At 41.0% G+C, this 21,326-nt stretch overlaps 1 protein-coding gene across 15 annotated transcripts in view; it reads left to right on the top strand.

Moving 5' to 3' along the window:
* The window catches only part of GTDC1 (glycosyltransferase like domain containing 1), a 281,241-nt gene that overhangs the window by 148,535 nt on the left and 111,380 nt on the right, over nucleotides 1–21,326 (top strand). For 11 of the 15 annotated variants that reach the window (XM_079311030.1, XM_079311040.1, XM_079311037.1 and 8 more), the window contains 2 exons: nucleotides 2,283–2,353; nucleotides 3,072–3,163. In XM_079311030.1, the coding sequence (XP_079167156.1) occupies nucleotides 2,283–2,353; nucleotides 3,072–3,163 (163 nt within the window). Of the gene's footprint in view, nucleotides 1–2,282; nucleotides 2,354–3,071; nucleotides 3,164–10,103; nucleotides 11,316–21,326 lie in introns of those variants that run through there. The other 4 variants (XM_079311031.1, XM_079311032.1, XM_079311038.1 and 1 more) reach the window with 2 other exon arrangements.

Below are 21,326 nucleotides of genomic sequence, written 5' to 3'. Positions count from 1 at the left end.
AAGCAAAATTATCAGCTAATTATATTTAGAATCAAAAGCCCAACAACTATTTGCAGATAAATTGTATGAATTGAAGTGAATAGACCTGAATATTAAGATTCATAGATTTAGCAGATGATTTGTTAATTGGAATAAAAAGACCATTAACTAGCCATTTTAACAATAGATCAATCGGAACTCTTATTTATTATTTAACTAGTAGTGCTTAAGGATTGAAATGAAGAGTAATTCTATTATTGTTATGATATGATACTTTTCTGGGAAAGGACAGAAATGCATGGAAATTAAAGGATTTCTTGTGCATCCTCACACCAAGGTCTGTGTCAGTGTGATCTCTGCCCAGTTTCATTTGATTGTTGGGTCTTAACAACCAGAAGGTGTAAGGTTTGTAGTAAAACTTACTACTCATAGTAGGGACTGGCCAGAAAAAATACACCCAAACTTTGGTACAGAAAGGTAGCAAAGGAGTATGCAAATAAGATTATTTGCAAATGAAAGAATTCCAAATTTTTAACTTTCATCCACGGAGGCATTAAATTCTGATTTTACTAATTCATGATCCTTGTAGAGGTTTTTCAAAAGGGAAAATTTCATACTCAAAGGATGACTCAGATCCCATCTTGGCCTGCAGTTTTGTTTTAGGGAGCTGTTCTTTTTTTTTTTTTTTTTTTCTCTTTCCATGCAGACGATATGATTAAAAAGCAAATATTTTAACATAACTTAGTGATCTGAGCTATTACTGAAATGTCCACAGTTTCACTCTTTTTTTTTTTTCTCCTAGATTAAAGAAAACTTTAAAAATCTATTTGCTTTGACATATGACACAATATTTAAGAACTGAAATCATCAATTAAATCACACATCAGAAACATTTCCCTTTGGTAAAAAATATAGTGCTAGACGATGTACACTTTGAAATTGTTGTTAATGTTTAAAATGCAATCTGAAGTGCATATGTTATTTAAAAAAAAAACATAAATTACAAATTTTAAAAGTTTATGAAAAAAACCAGCAGTCATTACTTAGCAAAAGCATTTGCAAAGAAATGTGTCTTTGGGGTTTGTGGATATGCATAGTTTTCTAGCATGAAAGCTGAATGTGTTATTCTTTATTTTCTTTTTTTTTTTTCCTGTTTAAAATTGAGTAGATCTAAAGGGAACAGAGTCCTTTCAGGGTACCTGTAATAAAGTTCCAAACCTGACATTCACATGGAGGTAGCAAAAGCCTTTGGGTTGTCACTGAAAATAGAAAAGGTGAACATTGACAAGATTTCAGATTTTTTTTTATTCTGTGCAATGAGAGAAACTGAAGTTAAAAATAAAGTCCTCGTATGGTCAACATGTTGGAGGAAATTCAAAGCCTCTCATAAAATAAACATATTTTAAGAAGTGTTTTGAATTTCACTGTGTAATTTCTGGCCAACAGAAATTACAGTTGTATCTTTGGAGGGACGTTGTGTCAGATCAATGGTCATTATGTGAAAAAAATAAACTGAAACCTGGATGCCTTTAACCCATTCAGCTGTTAAAAATGTGAACTCCAAGGGGAACAGCTCTGCTACTGGAAAACTTTGTGCCACAGTGGTGCAATTCTAAAATATTTGGGTTTGATGCTGCAGGAGATATGTAAAATGTTCCTTGAGAAAAAAAAAAACCAAAAACAAGCAGAAAACTTCGCGCGCTTTGGCAAAGGAATTTCATCAGCGATTATTAAAAAATACAATTTATGTCCCAAAAAAAGAAAGGAAATTATCCAAAGCATGTGAATAAGCTGAAATATCCCAGCCTGGAACATGCTGCAAGTGGTTCCTGGGTTATATTTAGCTGTAACCTTTGGAGTCTGGGAGTCTGAGGGGAATATCTGCCGTGCCAGGTGAGGGGAATATCTGTGAGCACAGCCTGGTGTGGCCAACGTGGCCCTCGTTTTCCAGCAGCATTATTAAGCAAAGCCGTCCATACTTCACCATGTTGTTACATGTGTCTGTCTGCTGATTATAAAATGTGTTAAACAGTATTTAAAAAACAAAAAAATGCAGAGCTGCGCTTTGATTTATTCAGCGAACAAAACATATGCTCGCTGTTCTGTTCTATGTAATTCATATGATCAATAAAATTTTCTTTAAAAAGAGCAACTTTGGCATTTAGAAGGATTATGCTGCTGAAGAAAAAAAAAAAAATGTTTCCCTCTTGCTGCATGCAGGCAACCTCAAGGCTCTTGCACGGAAATAAGTTTTTTGGCTGACTAATGTCTATTTTTGTGTATTTGTGATTTCTAATCCTCAGGATCGAGGCTGTGCATTGTGGCTGTTACCCGCTGTGTCCCAAAGCCTTGGTGTACCCAGAGATATTCCCAGGTAGCTGCTCTGTTGCCTGTTCCTTCTGCTGAAACGTAACAACGTGATTCCTGCTAAAATCCAAAGTTTGGGAATCAACTTGAGTGAAAGCAATTGTTTATTTGGCAAGCCAACATGTTAGTGTTAAGGCAAATTTTATGTGTTTTAATACATTAGACGAAGTTTATATTTGCCATCTGTTCTTTTAAGATAACACAAAAGCAAGTTTTGAAATAGCATTCTTCATTGTTAGCATACACATCCCGTAATGATAGATTTTTGTTAAAAGGTCACTGATGCTGCAATGGTTTGCAGATTTTTTTTTTTGATACACAGAGGAGGGGAAAAAAAAAAAAAAAAGAAGCCAGGCCTGAAAATCACACCAAATTATTTAAACAATTTAATACTTAATAGTATGCAACTGCAGTACAGGATACACACTAATGTAGTACCAGTTCTTCGAAAAATCTCATCACTAAATGTATCACATATGCATTGTGTTACATTAGAATAATGTATTTTAATCACCCAAAGGAGATGTCTAAACAGCACAACTACACAGTCTTATTTAGCATTAAACATCCTTGTGAGCTGAGGTAACCTTATAAAATCATGCTTAAATAATGTAAAACACGAGGCGGCACAGAGCAATATGCATTTTTAATTAGTAAAGTGACTAATATCGAGTGTGTGCTTTGAGGTTTTTGTTTCATTAAAAATGTATCTGTTTTTCCTGCAGCTGAATATCTGTATTCTACACCTGAACAGCTTTTTAAAAGGCTTCAGAATTTCTGCAAGAGACCAGATATTGTAAGGAGACATCTCTATAAGGTAGTTGTTTGGAATAGTTTTAGATGATATAATGCCATATTGAAGTACAAAGGGGAAAAAAAAAAAAACCCTTAAAAAACAACATTTAATTAACATACTAATGTTTAAAGGAAACATGCTAGGGAGGGATATTAGTCGTTACACTAACAAGGATTAATTAAACTAGATGCCAGTTGTATTAACCTAGGTCTTATGAAATACGTGCACTTAATGCATGCTACATGTTTTTTTTAATTTACTGTTTTCTAAAATGACTGTCCTTTACATTTGGACCCAAGAGGCTTATAAAAATGAACCTGGATTAATGCAACTCATTAGTTTAAAAGGAAAATAAAAGAAAGATCCTACAATTATACTAATGAGTATAATCCTACCTTCCTATCCTAATTTAATCTTTTAAAAAATGCAGGTGACAGGTATCAGGTAAGATTTCTGTGGCTTCTGGAATGATTTGAGTGATTTTTCATAATTACAATTGTTTTAATTCTTTGCTTTAAAAGGTGTGTCGAGCATTAAAGTTTATTGGGAGCATAATCTACTGGTATTTATCATGTCCCCTTATTTGCAGTTATTTCTGTGGAGAAAGTCCAGGTTCAGTGGCAAACTCCCCATTCAGGTTTTGCTCAAGTGTTGGATGCTAGGCTGACTTTCACGGTTTTAAGTGGTGTATTTACACTGATGGGAGTCACACTTTTCTATTTTTTTTTTAATTTGAATCTAGATGAAGCAGTAAATTTTACATTATTCCAGTGAAGAGTCGTTGCTGCTTCCAGAAGAATAATTGCAGATCTTTGCATGCTGCTTCGTGCATTTACAGCGATTTTTGACTTTTGTTTTTTGACTTGGCTTTGCCATGGGCAGGTTGGATACACATCACCCCTGCATGACAGAGGTGTTTCAGCTCCTGAAAACCCCTGAATTCAGCTGAAAGTATGAAAGGCTTGTGGGGTGCATGGAAATGCTCCTGGTGTTAACCCGCGCGACACAAACGCGGCTCTGGGAGCGTTCCCTGGCTGTCGCCATCCAGCCTCACTCTTAATGAGCAGGTCGAGTAATCTCCTCCTTAATTTGGAGTCTCATGCTGCCAACAGAGCCAACCTCATGCCTGCACCTCCCTCCCTCCCTCTGGGGATCCCAGAGTGTTGGGTCTTGCAGTGTTCTGTCTGCCTTTCTCTCCCTTCTGCACACACCTAGCAGGAGCAGCGAGGGCTGAGCCCACGCCTTGACTTTTTTTGTGACCTAAAAATAGGCATTTACACGATGATACATCAAAGATGATGTTGTTTCTGCAGGAAACAGTTAAACCTCAAGAAAAAAAAAAAAAAGGAGAGAACCAAAAATGCAATTTAACACCCAATTTCAAGCTCATTATCTTTCATTGTCTATTAACTTGGCAATGGTTCAGAAGGTAGCTCATAATAGTTTAAAATGCTGACTGAACACTTCCAGTGTTCAGCATTACTTCTTGAGTCAATAGTATCGTAGAGTTAGGCATGGGGGCTTCAAAGGGAAAGCAGTCCTTAAATGTTTACCTTGGCATTTCCCAGTGCTTCAAGCTCAGCTAATGGTTGCATTCACATGGATCCTCTCCCACATGGATCCCCAGCTCCTGAACACAGAGCCAAGGCAATGCAAAAAATACTGATTTAGAATAGTACAGGTCGAAAATGAGTGCACAAGCCCTGTAGGCAAAAATGCTGATTTGCTTGAAGGATTTTTTAATCTTTTTTTTTTTTTTTAAGAATTCATTGGGATGATTAGTAGGCAGAAGCTGAAGGTTATTTATCCTGCCCCTTATGCATGGGGTTTGAAGATCTTCTGAGTGTCAAAGCTGAACCTCTGCAACAGGTAGCAATGGAGCTGAGTGGGGGATTGTTTTAAAAGGAGGAAAGCAGAGCCTAATCCAGCACCTGTGAGCACCAGAGGAAATATCCCTGTTGTATTTAATAGGCTTTGGATAAGATTGGAGAATGCTGTTAGAGTTGTCTTTTTGTGCTTACACCCACGTACACCTAGTGTTCCTTCACAGTGGACCATCCACAAAACTTCCTGGAAAATGCTGGCTGAGAGCTGTGCTGTTAAGGTCATTACAGCTGGAGTGATGCTGCTTTGTAAAGAATCTGAACAGAGTGAAATCCTGAAGGCTACACAGCACTTGCATTGTATTTTCACTTTTTTTCAGATTATTATTAAGCAGAGATAATATTATCTCTGCTTTAGTGGGCTAGAAAAGGGATCCCAGCACAAGAGTCAATGCTAACCAGCTCCTTGTCATTCAGAAACCATCCTGCCATACTCTCTGCATTAAGTTTATCAAGTATCTGTGAAATTTTGGAAGTAGAAATGCTTTAAAAGCAAATAGTGCTTTTTTCTGCTGATTGGGGATTCTGCTCCACAAGTTGGGAAGTAATCACCTTGGCTTATCCTTTTACATATTGTTGGGATTTTATTACTCAGGATATCAATAATAATTAGACAGTGGCTAATTAAACAGGCAGTTTATTCCTTCAGATATCCTCTGCTTGTGCTGACAAAATTAGTGGCAGAAGGGAGATAAATGGCAGGGCAGTAGGCTTAGGGAGTGGACATAGGGAACATCCCTGTGAAAATGCACACACCAAGGCATTAAACTGTAGTAGCTTAACTCCACAGAGCAGATTCATCCTGGCAGACTTTTAAAAATGTCCATAATGTAAGCACCTATGGAAACCTTTCCAGATGATGCATTGCTCACCCTGAGTATCCACACAGCACTCAGGGCTGGCTCATCTGCATTTCAACCTTGCCTTCTGCCATTTATTAGCAGAAGATTGAGATGAGGGGGAAGCAGATCTCATTTGTTATCAATTATTTGTTCTGTTCCAGTTTCATGGAATCAAACTCCAATTCTGGGTGGTTTTGGTTGCCAAAGTAAGCATCAGAATGAAGCAAGTAACAACAGCAGGGCATTGATCAGGGCACACCACAGGATCTGTTAGTGCCCTACCTAGTAAATTTAAAGTTTAAATAAAATAAATTAAATAAAAGAGGGCAAAGCATTTGTTTCTGTGTTATTTTCTTAAAGTTTACCTTTCAGTTTCCTCACTTGAGTTTCTTAATTTAAAACAGCATGTATAAAGAGTATACAGTGGAAAGGGACAAGAAGAGTTGCCAAAAGCCAGGCATGGAAGGAGCTGACAACTTTAAATAATCTCTCCCAGCCCTCCCAGCTGAATGAGTGCTGGTTGACATGCTGTCAGCTTCAGTTCCTACAGAAAAATCCTACTCTCACTCATGCTTGTTTAATGGAGAAAAGAATTTGGCCCACTTTCTGACATTCATCTTCTCATTTCCATCACACTACAGAAGCTCACCTGCCTATGAAAAGACACATGGCGTGATTTTTTTCTTTCTGACACCACTGTAGAAGGAAGTCTGCTGAATTCAAAGGGATTAAACTGCTGTAAAATCAAATTAAGATCCCAGTTAGACCGTAGACATCTGAATTGTTTCCAGTCTCAGGATTTGGCTGTATAGGGCAGTTCTAACAAAACTTTTTTTTTTTTTTTTCTTCTCTTATTTGAGATAAAACAGTATCTTGTGTATTTCAGGGAAACATGTAGAAGGGAAAGCTGCTTCTGGTCCAGCTTTCATATTTAGGCAAAGCTAAGGAAGCAGCAGGAGGCATTCTCAGTGTGAGATACAGGGCACTGGGCACGTGAGGATGCAGGGTAGCCTGATGCCAGATGTCCCATCAGCCACTCAGCCCTGTTGTTCACAGTTCCTGTACAGTCCATGTGAGAGCCAGGGATGGTGCCTCTGCTTTTATCCTTACCCAATCCCCAGCAAAACTCCCTAGGAAATTCATTTTCCCTAAGCAACCTGGACTAGTGAAGGTGTCCCTGCCCGTGACAGGAATTTAGAACAAGATGGTCTTTAAAGGCCTTTCCAACCCAAACCATTCCACGATTCTATGATGTGTTTATGATGGTGTTTAAATGATTTCCTTAATTAGCTCAGGTTTTCCCCACCTTCAGTTGTGTTGAGTGTCTTCTTGTTCTGGTCCCCTGGAAGCAGGAGCTCCCCATCCATCTTTACTGTACAATCCATTATTTTATAAACATTTGTCAAACATTTACAGTATCCCAGTCTTTTCAGTCTCTCCTTGTGAGTGCTATTCTGTGTTTATATTCTAATCTCTCATCATTCAAGCCATTCTAATGCTTGAGAGCTGTTTTTTGTGCTGGTGTGATCACTGCTTTAGAGAATTCTGGGCCGTGCCATCAGTTTATGTGATGTGTAGTACTCTGATAATTCCCAACCTGTTCCTTATGGAGACAATCCTACTGTTTACTTTTTAATGGTGAATGTATATTGAGCAGATGTTTGCTTACAGTGTTCTCCAGATCTTTTGTCCCAGGCTGATAAAGTTAATTCAGAGCTTTATAGGGTATGCAAATAGTGCAAGTATTTCCATCTATTCTGCTGGCTTTCTGTTCACTAGCAGAGCATGTTTGGGGAGTTAAAAAAGAATGAATTGTATTGAATTTCTGCTTTTACCTGGCTAGCATTAGGTGCAGGTCAGAAGAAGGTTAGAAACACAAATGAGAAACTTGTATTTGCCTCTTGAGCTGCTCAGTTTCCTACGAACGTGATTTAAAATGGTTTCAGAGGTGGTTTAGATCTGCTTCTCAGAGTCTGTGGGGGAAGGTTACAGGAACTCTGGAGTGCAGAGCTCTGTCTCCATGCTCTGCCATCTCTGTTCCAGTGCATAGGCATGTGTTCCTAAGGAAAATATGTAAAACATAAGGATTTTTTTTAATGTGAAAGAAAACTTCCATTGCTTATTTGGAGCACAGAATCACAGACTAGTTAAGGAAGGTGCCTCTGGAGGTCACCAGCCCGGCCTCTACTCAAAACAGGGCCAGTTTCAAAGTAGGATCTGACTTCAAACTTGGATTAAGTTGCTCAGGATCACATCCAGGTTAGCCTCAAGTCTTAACAATTTCCATTCCCTGTGCATGGCTGATAGAGTGAAACCCCTCTCTAGCTTAGGGGTTTGCACAGGTGGGGAGGTGGGCTGGGCTGTGGGACACAATTTAAGCATTTTGAGTGAACCTTAGGTCTTGTAACTGTGGTAGAGGGAAGTCAACCTGGCTAACATGGATCCTCACAGTGGAAGAGATGAGCTGGCAGGAAGGGAGTTGTAGTTGCCTAATTTTGGGATCCAGTCATAGATAAATGGATATATGTGCAGATAGGTGTGTAGGTGGTCTGCACCTGAACTTCTCTCTGGGCTTGTCTTGCTCTTGGCTCTCAGAGTAAATACCCAGGAGACTCCAGCTCTCTGAAAATCACAGAACCATAAAAATATTTAGGTTGAAAAAGACCCTTAAGATCAAGTCCAAGCATTAATCCAACATTTCCACGATTGCCATGTTCCCAAATGTTGGTCTGTAGCTCACAGCAGTTGGCTGCACTTGCAGAGTAGGACTAAAGCAATTATGGGGGCACCTTTCAGCATAAACACCAGGACTAGGAACTTTTCATTCTGACAGTATTAGATAGCTTCCAGGAGAGTTTTAGAAAGCAAATGAAAACTGGCAGATGAGCCACAGCCACTTCAAAACAGTAGATGATGAAGTGGGTCAAAGGAAATAGGAAGGAAAGTTGCAAAAAGCATGAAATTATTTTTTTCCAGTACAGTTTATTCAATTTACTTTGAGAAGAAAAGGATGAAACTGTTTTCTCACTGTCATAGTCAGTCAGTGTGTTCTGAGCCATCCTATGCAAGATACTGCATAGGTTCTTCATCCAAAATTGAATGGCTTTTTTTTTAAAGACAGCAAGAATGAGGTGAGATTCAAAAGGCCAATATAAGAAACTGCAGAACAGACCAGTTTGGTCAGGGAAATACTGTTACTCTACTGAGGTGTATTAAATAGCTCTGCCATGGTCCTCATAGTGCACCCAATTCATGTAAAGCAGCAGTCTCTCTTGATGGTGGTTTCCAAAGGTGCTTGGAGTTTGAAAATTGGAACTTCAAAAATAATTGCTACAAACTGTTTTCCACCTTGATTCTTCCCCTTACTCACATTCAGAGTGGAGCTGGATTACAGAGTAGATCAGACCCAATATAAATTGTAAATCATTTCAGTCTTGCCTGAAAAATCTCAGATTTTGTGTTGAAATTAATTTCTAAATCTTAATTTTGTTAAGGCAATTTTTTTAAAAAGTGCATAAAATCTACACTAAATCAATACTGTGTGCTTAAACTCCCACTGTCCTGAAAGAGCCAGTCTGAGTGGATGAACACTCCTTATTAAATTCTAAAGGTTAACTCTGAGTCTGATGATGGCAGAGTAGATATTAAGTGCTTCAGTCCTGATCTTAGGACACTAGAAACAAGTTGATTATTTAATGAAAAATACTGTTCTGCTTCTGACATTATGCTGTTTGTTCTTTGTGAGAAGGTACTACTTTATGTGAAAACTTTGCTTCTTTTGATCTCCACTGCTGATGGAGTGATAGTGATGGAATTTTATTCCTTGAAAAAATTGAATGTTCGGATCTTTGCAGAGTTATCTGTCCTCAAGAAAAAAAAAAAAAAAAAAAAAGGAAAAAAGAAAAAAAGGATTTTCAAGAAGAGCCCAGAGTGATGATGGTCTAGCAGAACTCCTGCTGGCTCATGGTTCTGGCATGTCTCAGGGTGAGAGGGGCACATTAGTCCCTGAGGGTGTTCAGTCCACTGAGACCAGCAGTAAAGCAGAGGCAGCAAATAACCTGGGTCTGATGAACAGCTTACCTGTCTTAAAAAAACAAAAACAAACACTGAATTCACCCCATTTTTAAATCAGTGTTCTTTGACCACCTGGCTTCCAGCCCTGCTGAAATCCTTCCCTCACTTTGTGTCCCAGCTCTAACAGGGTTCCCTGTGCTTGTCTCTTGTGCTTCCTCGCAGGGCGACACGGCCGGGTTTTCTTGGGCAGCGCTCGGCTGTAAATTCAGGTCTCTGCTCGCAGCAGAACCGAGGGAAGATTTGTGACAGATGGGGCTAAGTCACAAACTTGCAGCCTCAGGCAGAATTGTGGAAGTTTCCAGAGTGTGCCCATATTTACCTGATCAGAGAGAAAAGAAAATCTGCAGAGGAAGCCGAGCCTGGCTGCTTGTCATAGCTGACACAGAGCCATCTGCCACAAACCTGTGGCGGCTTCAGATCTCCAATCCCTGCCACCACCCCAGCTCAAATTAAATACAGATTCTTAGAGACGTTATGATGGTTACACATGTCCTCGGCATCACATGCAGGAGACTGTTCAAAAAAAATATGTGGCCTGTTGTGTAACCGCACTCATGTATCCCATATGTGGTGCCACATTGAATTTCCGGTTGAATCTGTTTTTATCCTTTGTACTGGATGACATGGTGCCTGAATTCTTTCTTTTCGCCGACACGATGGCAGCCAAGCTGCAGCTTCAAACGCTCACACTTGGCTGAGTTTCTACCTAGGTTGCCAGGTTATCATTGGAGCCTTATTGTGTCCTCAAAGGGCCACAGGGCCTGAAAGGAGGATCCGAATGCTGCTGGACTAATTGGGCAGCCATCTCCGGGTTGTTGGGAGGCAAAGGGCTGCTTGGTCTTTTCTCTTTCCCTCTTTTTCTTTTTTTTTCCTTTTTTTTTTTTTTTTTTTTCCTTTTTCCTTTTTTTTTTATTGCAAATTAATGACTCTCTGGCAAAGGGGTTTTTAAGTGAAGGTATTAATAAGGGGTCTGGCAGGTAATCCCATGATTCGTGGAGTTACATTTGCATTTAATTAATCTTAAAGAAAGCTGAAAGATAAACAGCTGTAATTCAAACTAGCATGGGAAATATGCTACATGGTGCCATCTATCCGATAAAATGAAAGCCGAGACACTTGTTTTATTTCTCTCAAGGATGGAGAACAAACAGATAACAATCAAAATACTTCCAATAAAAACCAGTAGTTTAAATGTAATGGCAGTTCATCAAGAATCTTTGCATCCAGTTGCAAATACAGTCTTTTAAAGATAAATCACTTATGATTCCAGCAGTCAAGCTGCAATATTTGTTGATGTAAAATGTTTTGAAGATGTAGATTGTACAATAAATTTTTAATAAAGTGCCCACTGCAATTTTTAATTAGCATATCTCATTCATGTATAAGTGTGTACATCTATCTGTATGTTTATCACCATGCATATCCTTGTGTCAGAGTCAATGAATACAATTGTGTCTTTATCTGATGAAGAAGAATTTGGTTTGCAAGTGATAATAAAACCTTATGGCAATCCCAAGATGTTCAACTCTGCTCTGGAAGAAGCAGGAAGAGGACTCTAGGTAAGGTGTTATGATGTGAAGTCTGGTAAGACTTGTCTTTGCAGACAGATGTGGTCTCAGCTTCCCTTGTATCAGACAGGGCAGCTCCTTTCCCTGGAAGGAGTGAAAGGTACAGGCTGGTTCCCCTCCCCACGAGTGTCTTTGTGACTTTTGACACCATCAAGAAGCTGAAATGTCATTTTTCAACATGAGAGAGAGTATGTGTTACTTCTTGTTAAAATTACCCCATGAAGAAATCAAAACCAGCCAGGGAGACCCAATGGAAAATGTTTGGTTGTTCTAGCACTGCAGAGTTGTAATTTTGCAGTTATCATCCCTCTGCATGCAGGTTCTTTCTCCTTTCTGCTCAGCCAAAGCCCAGCTTAGCTTTAGGCACTGCTGGTGGTTGGGTGGACATGGTCTTTTCAAGAACATAGGTCTGGTGGTCATCCTGCCTTGCACTCCTACCAGAGTTATCATAGATGTTCACCAATGTCATCACACCTTGCACCAGCAATCTGGAACACTTTTTGGCTTTACTGCTGGGGAAACTGAGGCACAGTGCAGTTGTAGCAAACTGCTTCAAGTATCACAGTGAGTCATCCTCCAAACCAATAAAAGGGAAAGAGAAGGTGCTGTAATGCTGCACTCGGGCTTGTGGTGAGCAGACTCAAAACATCAAAGCTGTGTGGTTTGCACTCAAAGGCTCCTGCTGTCCTCAGGGCACACCCTCATCAGCCCCAGGGCCAGAGGAGGTCTCACCCAGCTCCTTGGTGAGGCAGAGCTCTGCCCTGCTGAACCTACTGACAATGGTACTTCAACCATGCCCAGCTCTGTCTGGTGAGCGAGGCTTCGTCTTGATGGAAATTTTTTCCCTTCTTATGAACCCTTGCAAGTAACATTTTATAATAGTAACTCTGTGAGGAGTTTAATTGCAGGGTAATAAATAGCAATGCTGTGTTATCTCCTGATATTTCTTTACATTTTTAGCAAAGATGCACAGCTGCTTTGGAGCAAGGATCCCTGGAAGTGTTCAAGGATGAATTGGACAGGGCTTGGAGCAGCCTGGCTAGGTGGAAAGTGGCCCTTCCCCGGGCAGGGGTTTGGAGTTTAAAGGTCCTTCAACCCAAAGCATTCTGATTCTGTGTCCTTACCACATCACAGGTTGTGCCAGGGGTCACCCTGGCCTGTTTGAGGTCCTCAGTCAAGAGAATGATGTAGGACTGCCAGGTAGCCAGAGCTGATGCTTGCAGGGCTTCCAGGTAGTCAGAGATGTTTCCCCCAGCCAGTGTCTCCTTCAGCACTTTAGACTGAAACAATCTATGGAGTTTTTCCTCTCAGTTTGAGCAGAGGAAATGAGAGTGTCACCCTGTTCTGCTTCATTTCAACCCCTCACTTCAGAAGGTCAGAGGGACAAATTGGGATCTCGGTCCTGTTGTTCCTACACACATGAGTAAGCAGTGAATGCAGACACCTAATCCTGTGAGTAGAGCAAGAGGTGATTGAACTTTGACTTACTTTCATATTTATTGATGTTTCACCTGCATTGACACAGAGGCACCAAGGCATTGGGACAAGTTTGAGTGCAGAGTCAGAGCTTGGTTTTCCCAACTCTGTGCCAGCCTCACCAGGCAGAGCAGCTCCTCCTGCGTCAGTAACAGGCCAGGCACCTAATCCTACAATCCTTTTGTCTTAGCATTTGAGATCACAGGAAACACAGATTTATTCCACATAAGAATTGTCTTCTCCCATTTAATAGAAAAAAAAAAAAATCCTAAAACAATTAGGGAATTCTGTAGAAAACCATTTCCAGCATTTCTATCCCCACTCTGATGCTGCAGGCACAGCAAGGAGCCGTGGCACCGACCAGCTTCCATCCCTGTTTGCAGCACTGAGACCTCTGCCTCAGCTCAAAGCTGTTCTGAATTAGGTGGTTAGATTTTTCTAATTGCGTTTTTAAAGACCGAGCCAGCAGTTCATTAGAAATCACGGAGCAAATTCTGCTTCTCTATTACACCAATATAAATCTTGAATGAATTTATATCAGTATAACTGGGAGGGTAGAATGTACCTCCCATCTTGTTCCTCAGATTATTAAAAGTTAAAGGGCCTTGAAAATTAAATTCACCTTTCCCTGTTCAAGCTATTTACTCTGTTTTTTATTCCAGAAAGGACAGTTGAAAATAATTAACCAACCTCCTTTCTGCTCACAGGCACTTTTAAGTTGGGTTCTCATGTACTAGCCCAAGACTAGTTTGTGTGGAAAAGACCAGAGGGCATTTTCTTTCAAACAAATTGTTTTCATGGGAATAATTTCCCAGAGAATTATATTAAAACCTTTCCATGAATCCTTGATTTTTGAAAAAAAAAAAAAAAAAAAAAAAATTCCTCTTCTATATCCTTGATTTGGGGGACTTGGCAATGTATTTGCAGATATAAATGAGCACCTTAATGAAAGTCCTTGAGGATTTTACCTTCTAACAGGCTAACCTTATTTAACTGAAATTCTTCTTAGCGAGGCTTCATCTTGCAGGAAAATTTTGCCTCTGAGTTACCAACCCTTGCAAATAAGGTTTTATAATAGAAACACTGATAGAACTTTAATTACAGGGCAATAAATAGCATTGCTGCCTAATCTTCTGATATTTCTTTAGATTCTTAGCGAAGATTCGCAGCTGTTGCTGATAATCAGGGGCTGGAGGGGTTGGAATTGTTCCCCCCACCCCGCAAAAGCAGCAGCGGCAGCAGCGGGGCTGCGGGTCCCGGGCAGCGGGGAGGGGAATGGGGGAACCGGGACCTTGGCACGAATATCCCACCCGCGGGAAAGCTTTTCTTTCTTTTTTTTTTTTTTTTTTTTTTTTTTTTTCGGCGGTGAACGGCCGAGAGGATGGAGGTGTGGGCAGAGCAGGTTAAACGAGGCCAGTGGCGGCTGTAATGGTAAAAATCATAAATAATAAAAATCGCGACAGCGGTAATAACGCGAGGGGCTTGAGCCGGGGGCGATCGCTGTCGGGGCAGCCCCGCGGTGCTGTCCGCGTATCCCGGAGCATCCCGGATCATCCCGGAGCATCCCGGAGCATCCCCGCGCATCCCGGATCATCCCCGCGCATCCCGGAGCATCCCCGCGGATCCCGGAGCATCCCCGCGCATCCCAAAGCAGCTTCCCCGGGAAGCGGGACACGGACACGCCGCCCGCCACTTCTTATCATCCACATTATCGATAATAAAAATATTATTTTGAAAATCGGTTCTTCTTTAGCGTTGCTGTACGGTGACAGCGAAGAGAAACGCTCTCCTCTCTCCCCCCCACCCCATCCCCGCCGCGGCTTTTCCGCGGGTGCGGAGCCTTGCCCGTGATGCGCAGCCTTCCCCCAGCCCTGCGGCTCTCTCCTGCGGTTCCTCCAGTAAAAACACAACCCCAGAAAAACACCAAACGAACCAAAAATACCCCCGAGCCCCCGAAAGAAATCCCGGGCAAGGAGCGCGGCGCTGGGGAGGGATGGGAGGGATGCGTGCGAGGGGCTTAACCCTTGGAGCTTTGAAGGCAAAACAAGGAAATACGTTGGAAAGGCATGTCTGTAAACAATGATAATTAGCCTTTTCAAAAATCATAACACTGATTAAAATCTCGGATTCATTATTTATTCATCACAGAACCTCTTTGCAGACCTGGGAATAGTGATTAAAACCTAAGTGCTTCTCAATTTTGCACAGCTCGAGAGGAGCCTAAAAAGGGGTTAAAATGGAAAGGAAAGAGGAAACCAAGCAAAGAGAATTCTTCTTTTAAGAACCAATACTTTCTTCTTCCCTTTCTGGCAGGAATACTCTTATTCCCCCAAATTTTGGTATTATGAAAATGTTTCTCATACTAAGTACAAGTGTTAGACTGAATCCAGTTGGTACTAAAATTGCAAACACACTTTCACTCCTAGAAAAGCCAACAGAGAGGAACTTCTTTTAACTCCATAATAGCAGGTTACAGAGTAAATGAACAACTGATGGTCAACTGGCCAATTATGGTATAAATATCCGTTGTTTACAGCGAGGTGTTAAATGAGCCTTTGGAGCACAAAGGATCAGACTGTCTAAGCTACAATTTGTGCTTCATCCCATTATGTCTCCCCGAAAAAGGCCCGTGCCGTTGTAGGTAATGTGCTCACTGAACATATTTCTCTCTGTTGATTTTAGTTTGCTTTAATTCAATACACACTCTTGTTTACTTTTTAAAATTTAAATAAATGTCAGCATTGTATAATTTCTATGTTAACAAAGCAGTGAGCAAAATCCCTTGTATGTTTATAAAATATTATTGTTTAATTCACATAGTTTAGGAATTCCAAATGTTGAGAATAGGAAGGAGGCCAAATACCATCTGTTTATAACTATGATGCATCATCATATGTGTACTTTAAAAAAGAAGGGAAAAAAAAAAAAAAAAAGCTTGGTCAATCATGCCACTGTTCTATCTGTTAGGAATATGGTGAGGATTTAAAATCTCTCTGTGCCATCCACAGGAAATTTTAGCGTGGTTTTAATTCTGAGCAGGGATGTTACAGGAGTTGCTCACGTCTGTGTTCCTGTCAGAAGAGCTGCAGGAAACACTCACGTGTCCCATCCTCTGCAGGCACGAATTCAATCACTTTCTCCCAGCCTCAATATTCCCCACTTCCAGAGACCAAGAAGCAAAACCTGAGAGATTTATTTAAACTCCTTTATAGGTTCTGGGGGGAGAGGGGAGGTGTGGGAGCATCTGGGGCTTCATTTCCAAGCGCTTCTTACATTCGTGTGCCCGTGATTTTAAGGACAGAAGGAAAGCATGAGGATTTTGTAGCCTGTCTTGCAAAACACAGGCTATAGACTATCATTCAGCTGATTCTGCAAATACCTTTAAAAAAACAAAAAAAACCAACCAACCCTCTGTCAAATGTTAGTAGTTTTAGGTCCAAGTTAAAATAGGTCCTCGTTAAAAATAATACATTCCATACTATGGAGTGGTACGTAACGTGCATTTTAAAGAGAAGGTAGTCTGCAGGCTTAAAAACAAAGAGAGTGTCTCCAAGTTAAGTAGATAAGAAGATTTTTTTTTCCAAACCCAAGTTAATTAGCTGGTACGTCAAGCCTCATAGATGTCTTCCTACCTTTCAAGGGCTGAAGAATCCCCAGTAAATGTACTTAAACTTCCTAGCAGGGCCAGTGAGATGAATGCAGAGATTAGGGCGAGTATTACCGTGCCTTCTCAGTGCATCCCAGCTGCAGTTCATCCTACTATTGATAATGATGCTTGGAGTTACTGAGGTGGTTTCTGAAACTCACATATGGGGTCCTCTCCCCAAGGATGAGGAATAATAGCGGCACTCAGGTGGCACGGGGAGGGTAAGCCCAGATTTGCAGTTGTCTTTGCCTGGTGCGTGGTGACTTTTCAGTCATGCTGATTTAATAAAGGGAGAGGTACATTCAGGACAAGGGCTGTAATTCTCTGGTACGGTGTTTGATTTGTGTTAACAAACAGGAAGGGGAAAAAAAAAAATAAAAAGCACAGGTGAAAGGAAAAAAATGCCTGGTCTTGCTGGAAGCCAGCCCTGGCAGAAAGCTGGTGCAGTATGAAATGCTTTGTGGCCAAACTCTCAGCAATTTTTGTAATACCACAATTTAGCATACTGTACACTGCACTGAAATGCCTAGGACTTTGTTTTTGAACTTCTTCCTTTCTACTGTTACACTTAACTTGCAGCATCTTGAATTACTTAGCTACACCCAGATAGAAAGTTACCGTTTCTTTAGCTCTACACACTGCATTGGGCTCTTAGTGCTAAAAACTGTCCATCAGAGTGGAAAAGCCTGACCAGCCCTTTCCTCTATATTTCCCAGCTTCTAATATAACCTTCTGAGACAGTTTATTACCTTGAAACACTTTAATATTTTTAATTAGGAAAAGGAAATGCCTTACACACCTCTCTTAAGTAATCTTTTTGGAGCTGGCTCCATCAACAGGGATAATTTGCTACTGTGCCATGAGCTTAATCTGCTCACACTGACATTACAGAAGTGAGAAACAGGACAAAAGGCACCTTCTGTCACTGCAGTTTGCAAAAATATTCATAAATGTAAAATGTATACAATCCCAGCTTGAAAAAAAACCTGGTGCCAGCTCCACACAGCCAGGCATGCATTCCTGTGTATTACTTCCTATTTTCCATGGCTATGTGATCCTGGGTCTCCCAAGCTGAGGGGGAAGATTGTATAATTATGATGTGCATACCTGTCCATGAGGGATTCTGGGGACCCCTCATGCTCGTTTATCACTTTGTTTTTGCACCCTGGAGTAGTTTCATGAGGTGCATGGAGAGAAGCTGCTCTGAAGGTTGCTAAATACTCTGTTCACTGCATGCTTGGTTTCATCCTGTTCCTGGGCACTGGGGGTTGGTGCAGGGAGATGGGCATTTGGAATCATGCCCCAGCACAGGTATAAATCATTTATAAAGAGCTGTGCATGAGGCTGGATATCTGGGACATCCAAGTGAGAAAGCCATCAGTCTTTGGGTCTTGCTTCTGTGCCTGAGGTGTCTTTGCTGTGTCAGGACTGCAGAAAAAACATGCACCAGGCATGAAGCACATGGCAATTCACAAGGAGAATGTGTTCCCTGGTCATCACACTAACTTCTTACCTCCTTCTGGGGTCTGAAAACCTTGTGCTCCCCCTTAGCAGAGGTAACAGAGCACATTGATCATCTCACAGGCTCCTGGGCTTTAACATTTAACCATCCCATAATTTGGTTTTTAAGTGAAAGCAGGGAGATTAATAAACTTAATCTAGCATGCACACAGATTTGAGGACAGCTGACCTCTGCCCTCTAGAGACCCAGGCTCATTTAAGAATCTGCATCTGAGAGAGCCCCTACAGTTTTGTGTGGCAGCCAGTCCTGTCCCCCATGGGCTGCAGAGTGTCACCCTCGCTGTCTGCAGCAGGAGCAGTGGTGACAAGGAACTTGCTGCTTTTATTTATGTCTCCATCCTCTAGAAGGGTCAATGTTAGCAAACACAGCTCCCTCCTGCAAGACAGCAGCTCTCCTGGGGAGAGGCACAGCAAAAATAAAATCTTGGTCAAAAACGACTCAATCTTTCAATTTGTTTGCATATAGGAGAGAAAGAAAGAAAACAGACAAAAAAATATAATGAAAAAGGGAAACGGGAATGTTGAGTCTTTATTTTTTGGGGCACAATTTTGCAACTTTTGGCATTACCTTACAAAATTCCCAAATCAGGAAATCCTTTCATGTCGGAGCACTCAGCCGACGGAAGTGCTGCCTCAAACTGTAAAGCATTATCTGTGGATTTCTTTGCACATTCCACGTCCTGCAATTCTTGGGGAAAAAAGAACTTGGATAGGAGTAGTTTGTCAATGCTATTAATAGATATGTTTAATGCAGAAGTGTGCAATGTGATGAACAGCCTTGGCAGGAACCATATCCAGCCTGATTGTATTGTAGTACTGTTTGATGCAGCAGTGTGTTTGATCAGTTACAAGTGATGAGTATCATATCACATCAAACAATTTAATACAGTCTCATTGTATGGAATTATGGCTGCTGTCAATCAGCATGTGGCCTATTCCTTACAGATCTGTCTTTGGGAGCTGGAATACAGTGATAGCTTCATATGCATTAATAAATAAAGTGCTGCTGAAATTCCATGCAGACCTGTTGAGATTTTTGTTTCTCTTTCATGGCCTCTTTATTTTTTAGTTCATTTTCACAGTCTTTTGTCACTCTCCTTTTTGAATGCTGTGTGGAGGTCAATTCACCTGGTCAACAGGACCCAGGGTGGAGCTGGCATGCTTTGAAGAATGCTTAGAAAACATCTATCAAAATATATATATGAGAGTTGTGAATTTTGTTTTTCTGTGAATAGCAGCCTGAGTATAAATCCACTGTACTTGTTTTCAGCTGAAGCTTCACAGAGTCTCTTTTCTTGGCTTCCTCAGGGGGAGGAGAGGCTATCTATTAAAAATGCATATGTTTTGTCTTACTGCTTGGCACACCTCACTTGATAACCCCCTACTTTGGTTTGGGGATGGCACTCTTTGAACTTAAAGTCTCTTCCTTAGGACTGATATATTCAAGGTGCTGGAGGGGAAGCCTGTGTCAGATGAAAGATATGTATGTAAATAACGGTATAGAGGTGGGGTTTAAGGCATCACCCATTTTACTATCAGTTTCAGACATATGCTGCTCTGCTGCTGGTTTGCCTTGCTCCCACTCCCTAACACAGAGGATGGCTTTTAATGAAGTCATACTCTGCTGCCTACAAATATGGGGTCATGCTACACTTGTACAGGAGTGGTGATTTCAGTAATGTTGCTTATTGTGGTCAAAGAGGGCAGAAGATTGCCTTTTTGCATCGTGTGGCTCTGGGGTTTTGGAGCCTGCACAGACAAATTGATTGCATTGCAGTAGGGCCACACATTCAGAGAATGGAGGTGTCACGCTGGAAAGCCAAATTTCAGCAGCTGATTAATCAATGTAATGACTGTAAGTTTTTTTTCTCACCTTTTGCTACTGTCTCAGCCTGCAGATCTAAATAAGATTGGTGCTTGAAAGGGAACCTTGGAAGAAATTTTTGTAGATGCTAAAGGAAATGGTTCTTGACTTAATAAATGGCACATTTCCTTCTACATCAAAAATTATCCTCGGGGGTAAAGCAAGGCTTGGTGAGAGGGACAGGAATAAGCATAGCTACATTTAAGAGATATTCTCATTGACTTTGGGGTGGTGACTGAGTTTGAGCTCACCTCGGGTTTGGGGGGTGCAGCCTGGCTTTCCCTGGCACAGGTTTCCCAGCAAAACTGCACTGATGGATCACAATAAAAGGACTGGGAGCAGTCAGGGCTGTGGAATGGTCAGGATAAGCTTAGCATTGTGTAACTCCAACAACCTGAACTTGGAAGCATCCATATAAAGCAAATAAATAAGACCTAGCTTGCTCCTGTAACATCATCCACCTGATAATTCCTGAGCACTGCTCAGCCAGGTATTTTTTCTGCCTCATAATCCAAGCAAGATAGACAAAACCCCATATGCTGTGTTTTCCATATAGGAATGGGTTGTCCTGGTACACAAATCATTCTGGAATCTTATTATTATTTTTATGGATTATAAACTGGCCACAATTACATCCTGCTCTTGCAGACGAAGCTGATTAATTCAGAGCCCAAGAGCCCCACAGTGTCTGACAGCCTGGGTCTTATGGTGCAAAGTAAAGCAAAGATACTGAGGGTAAAAATAATATTTAGAGGTGTCTTTATAGCAAATTTGTTTTGCTTCAGAGCTGGCTTGTTATGTGGTTGCTAATGACACCCCAGGGTCACACAGCACCTGAAGCAGAGCGTGTCCTACCCTGGTTTATCTCATGCCTGGCATTAATTGGCAATGGCTCCGTCTGAGACCATGATCCAGTCAAATCCTGTAGGCCACGCAGGTCTGGGTGGTATTTAGATCAGAAAACTCATCCAAGCAAGAGGAGCATTGGTTTGCCACTAATCCACAGGAGAGCAGTACCTCCACAAGGTTATTTGTAGATTATAAGGCCAAGAAAGGACTATTTGGATCATCTGGTGTCACGTGTATAACACAAGCCATATGACTTCCCTCAATTAATTCCTGTTTGAACCAGAAAACCTCATCCTCTACTGGTCTAAAAATTGCCAGCCATGCAGAAGCCACCACAACCTTTGATATTATTAGATACGGTGTTTTCAGAGAGATTTTCTCTCCAACCAAGGGTCAAAAGTGACATTTATCTCCTGTGATTATTAGATACTTGTTGCTAGGGCAAGAATGTGAGTCACAGC

Source organism: Erithacus rubecula (genome assembly GCF_903797595.1).
Source record: "Erithacus rubecula genome assembly, chromosome: 8".
Lineage (NCBI taxonomy): Eukaryota > Metazoa > Chordata > Aves > Passeriformes > Muscicapidae > Erithacus > Erithacus rubecula.
The sequence above is the reverse complement of the archived record's forward strand: the minus strand, read 5'-3'. Positions and strand labels throughout refer to the sequence as shown.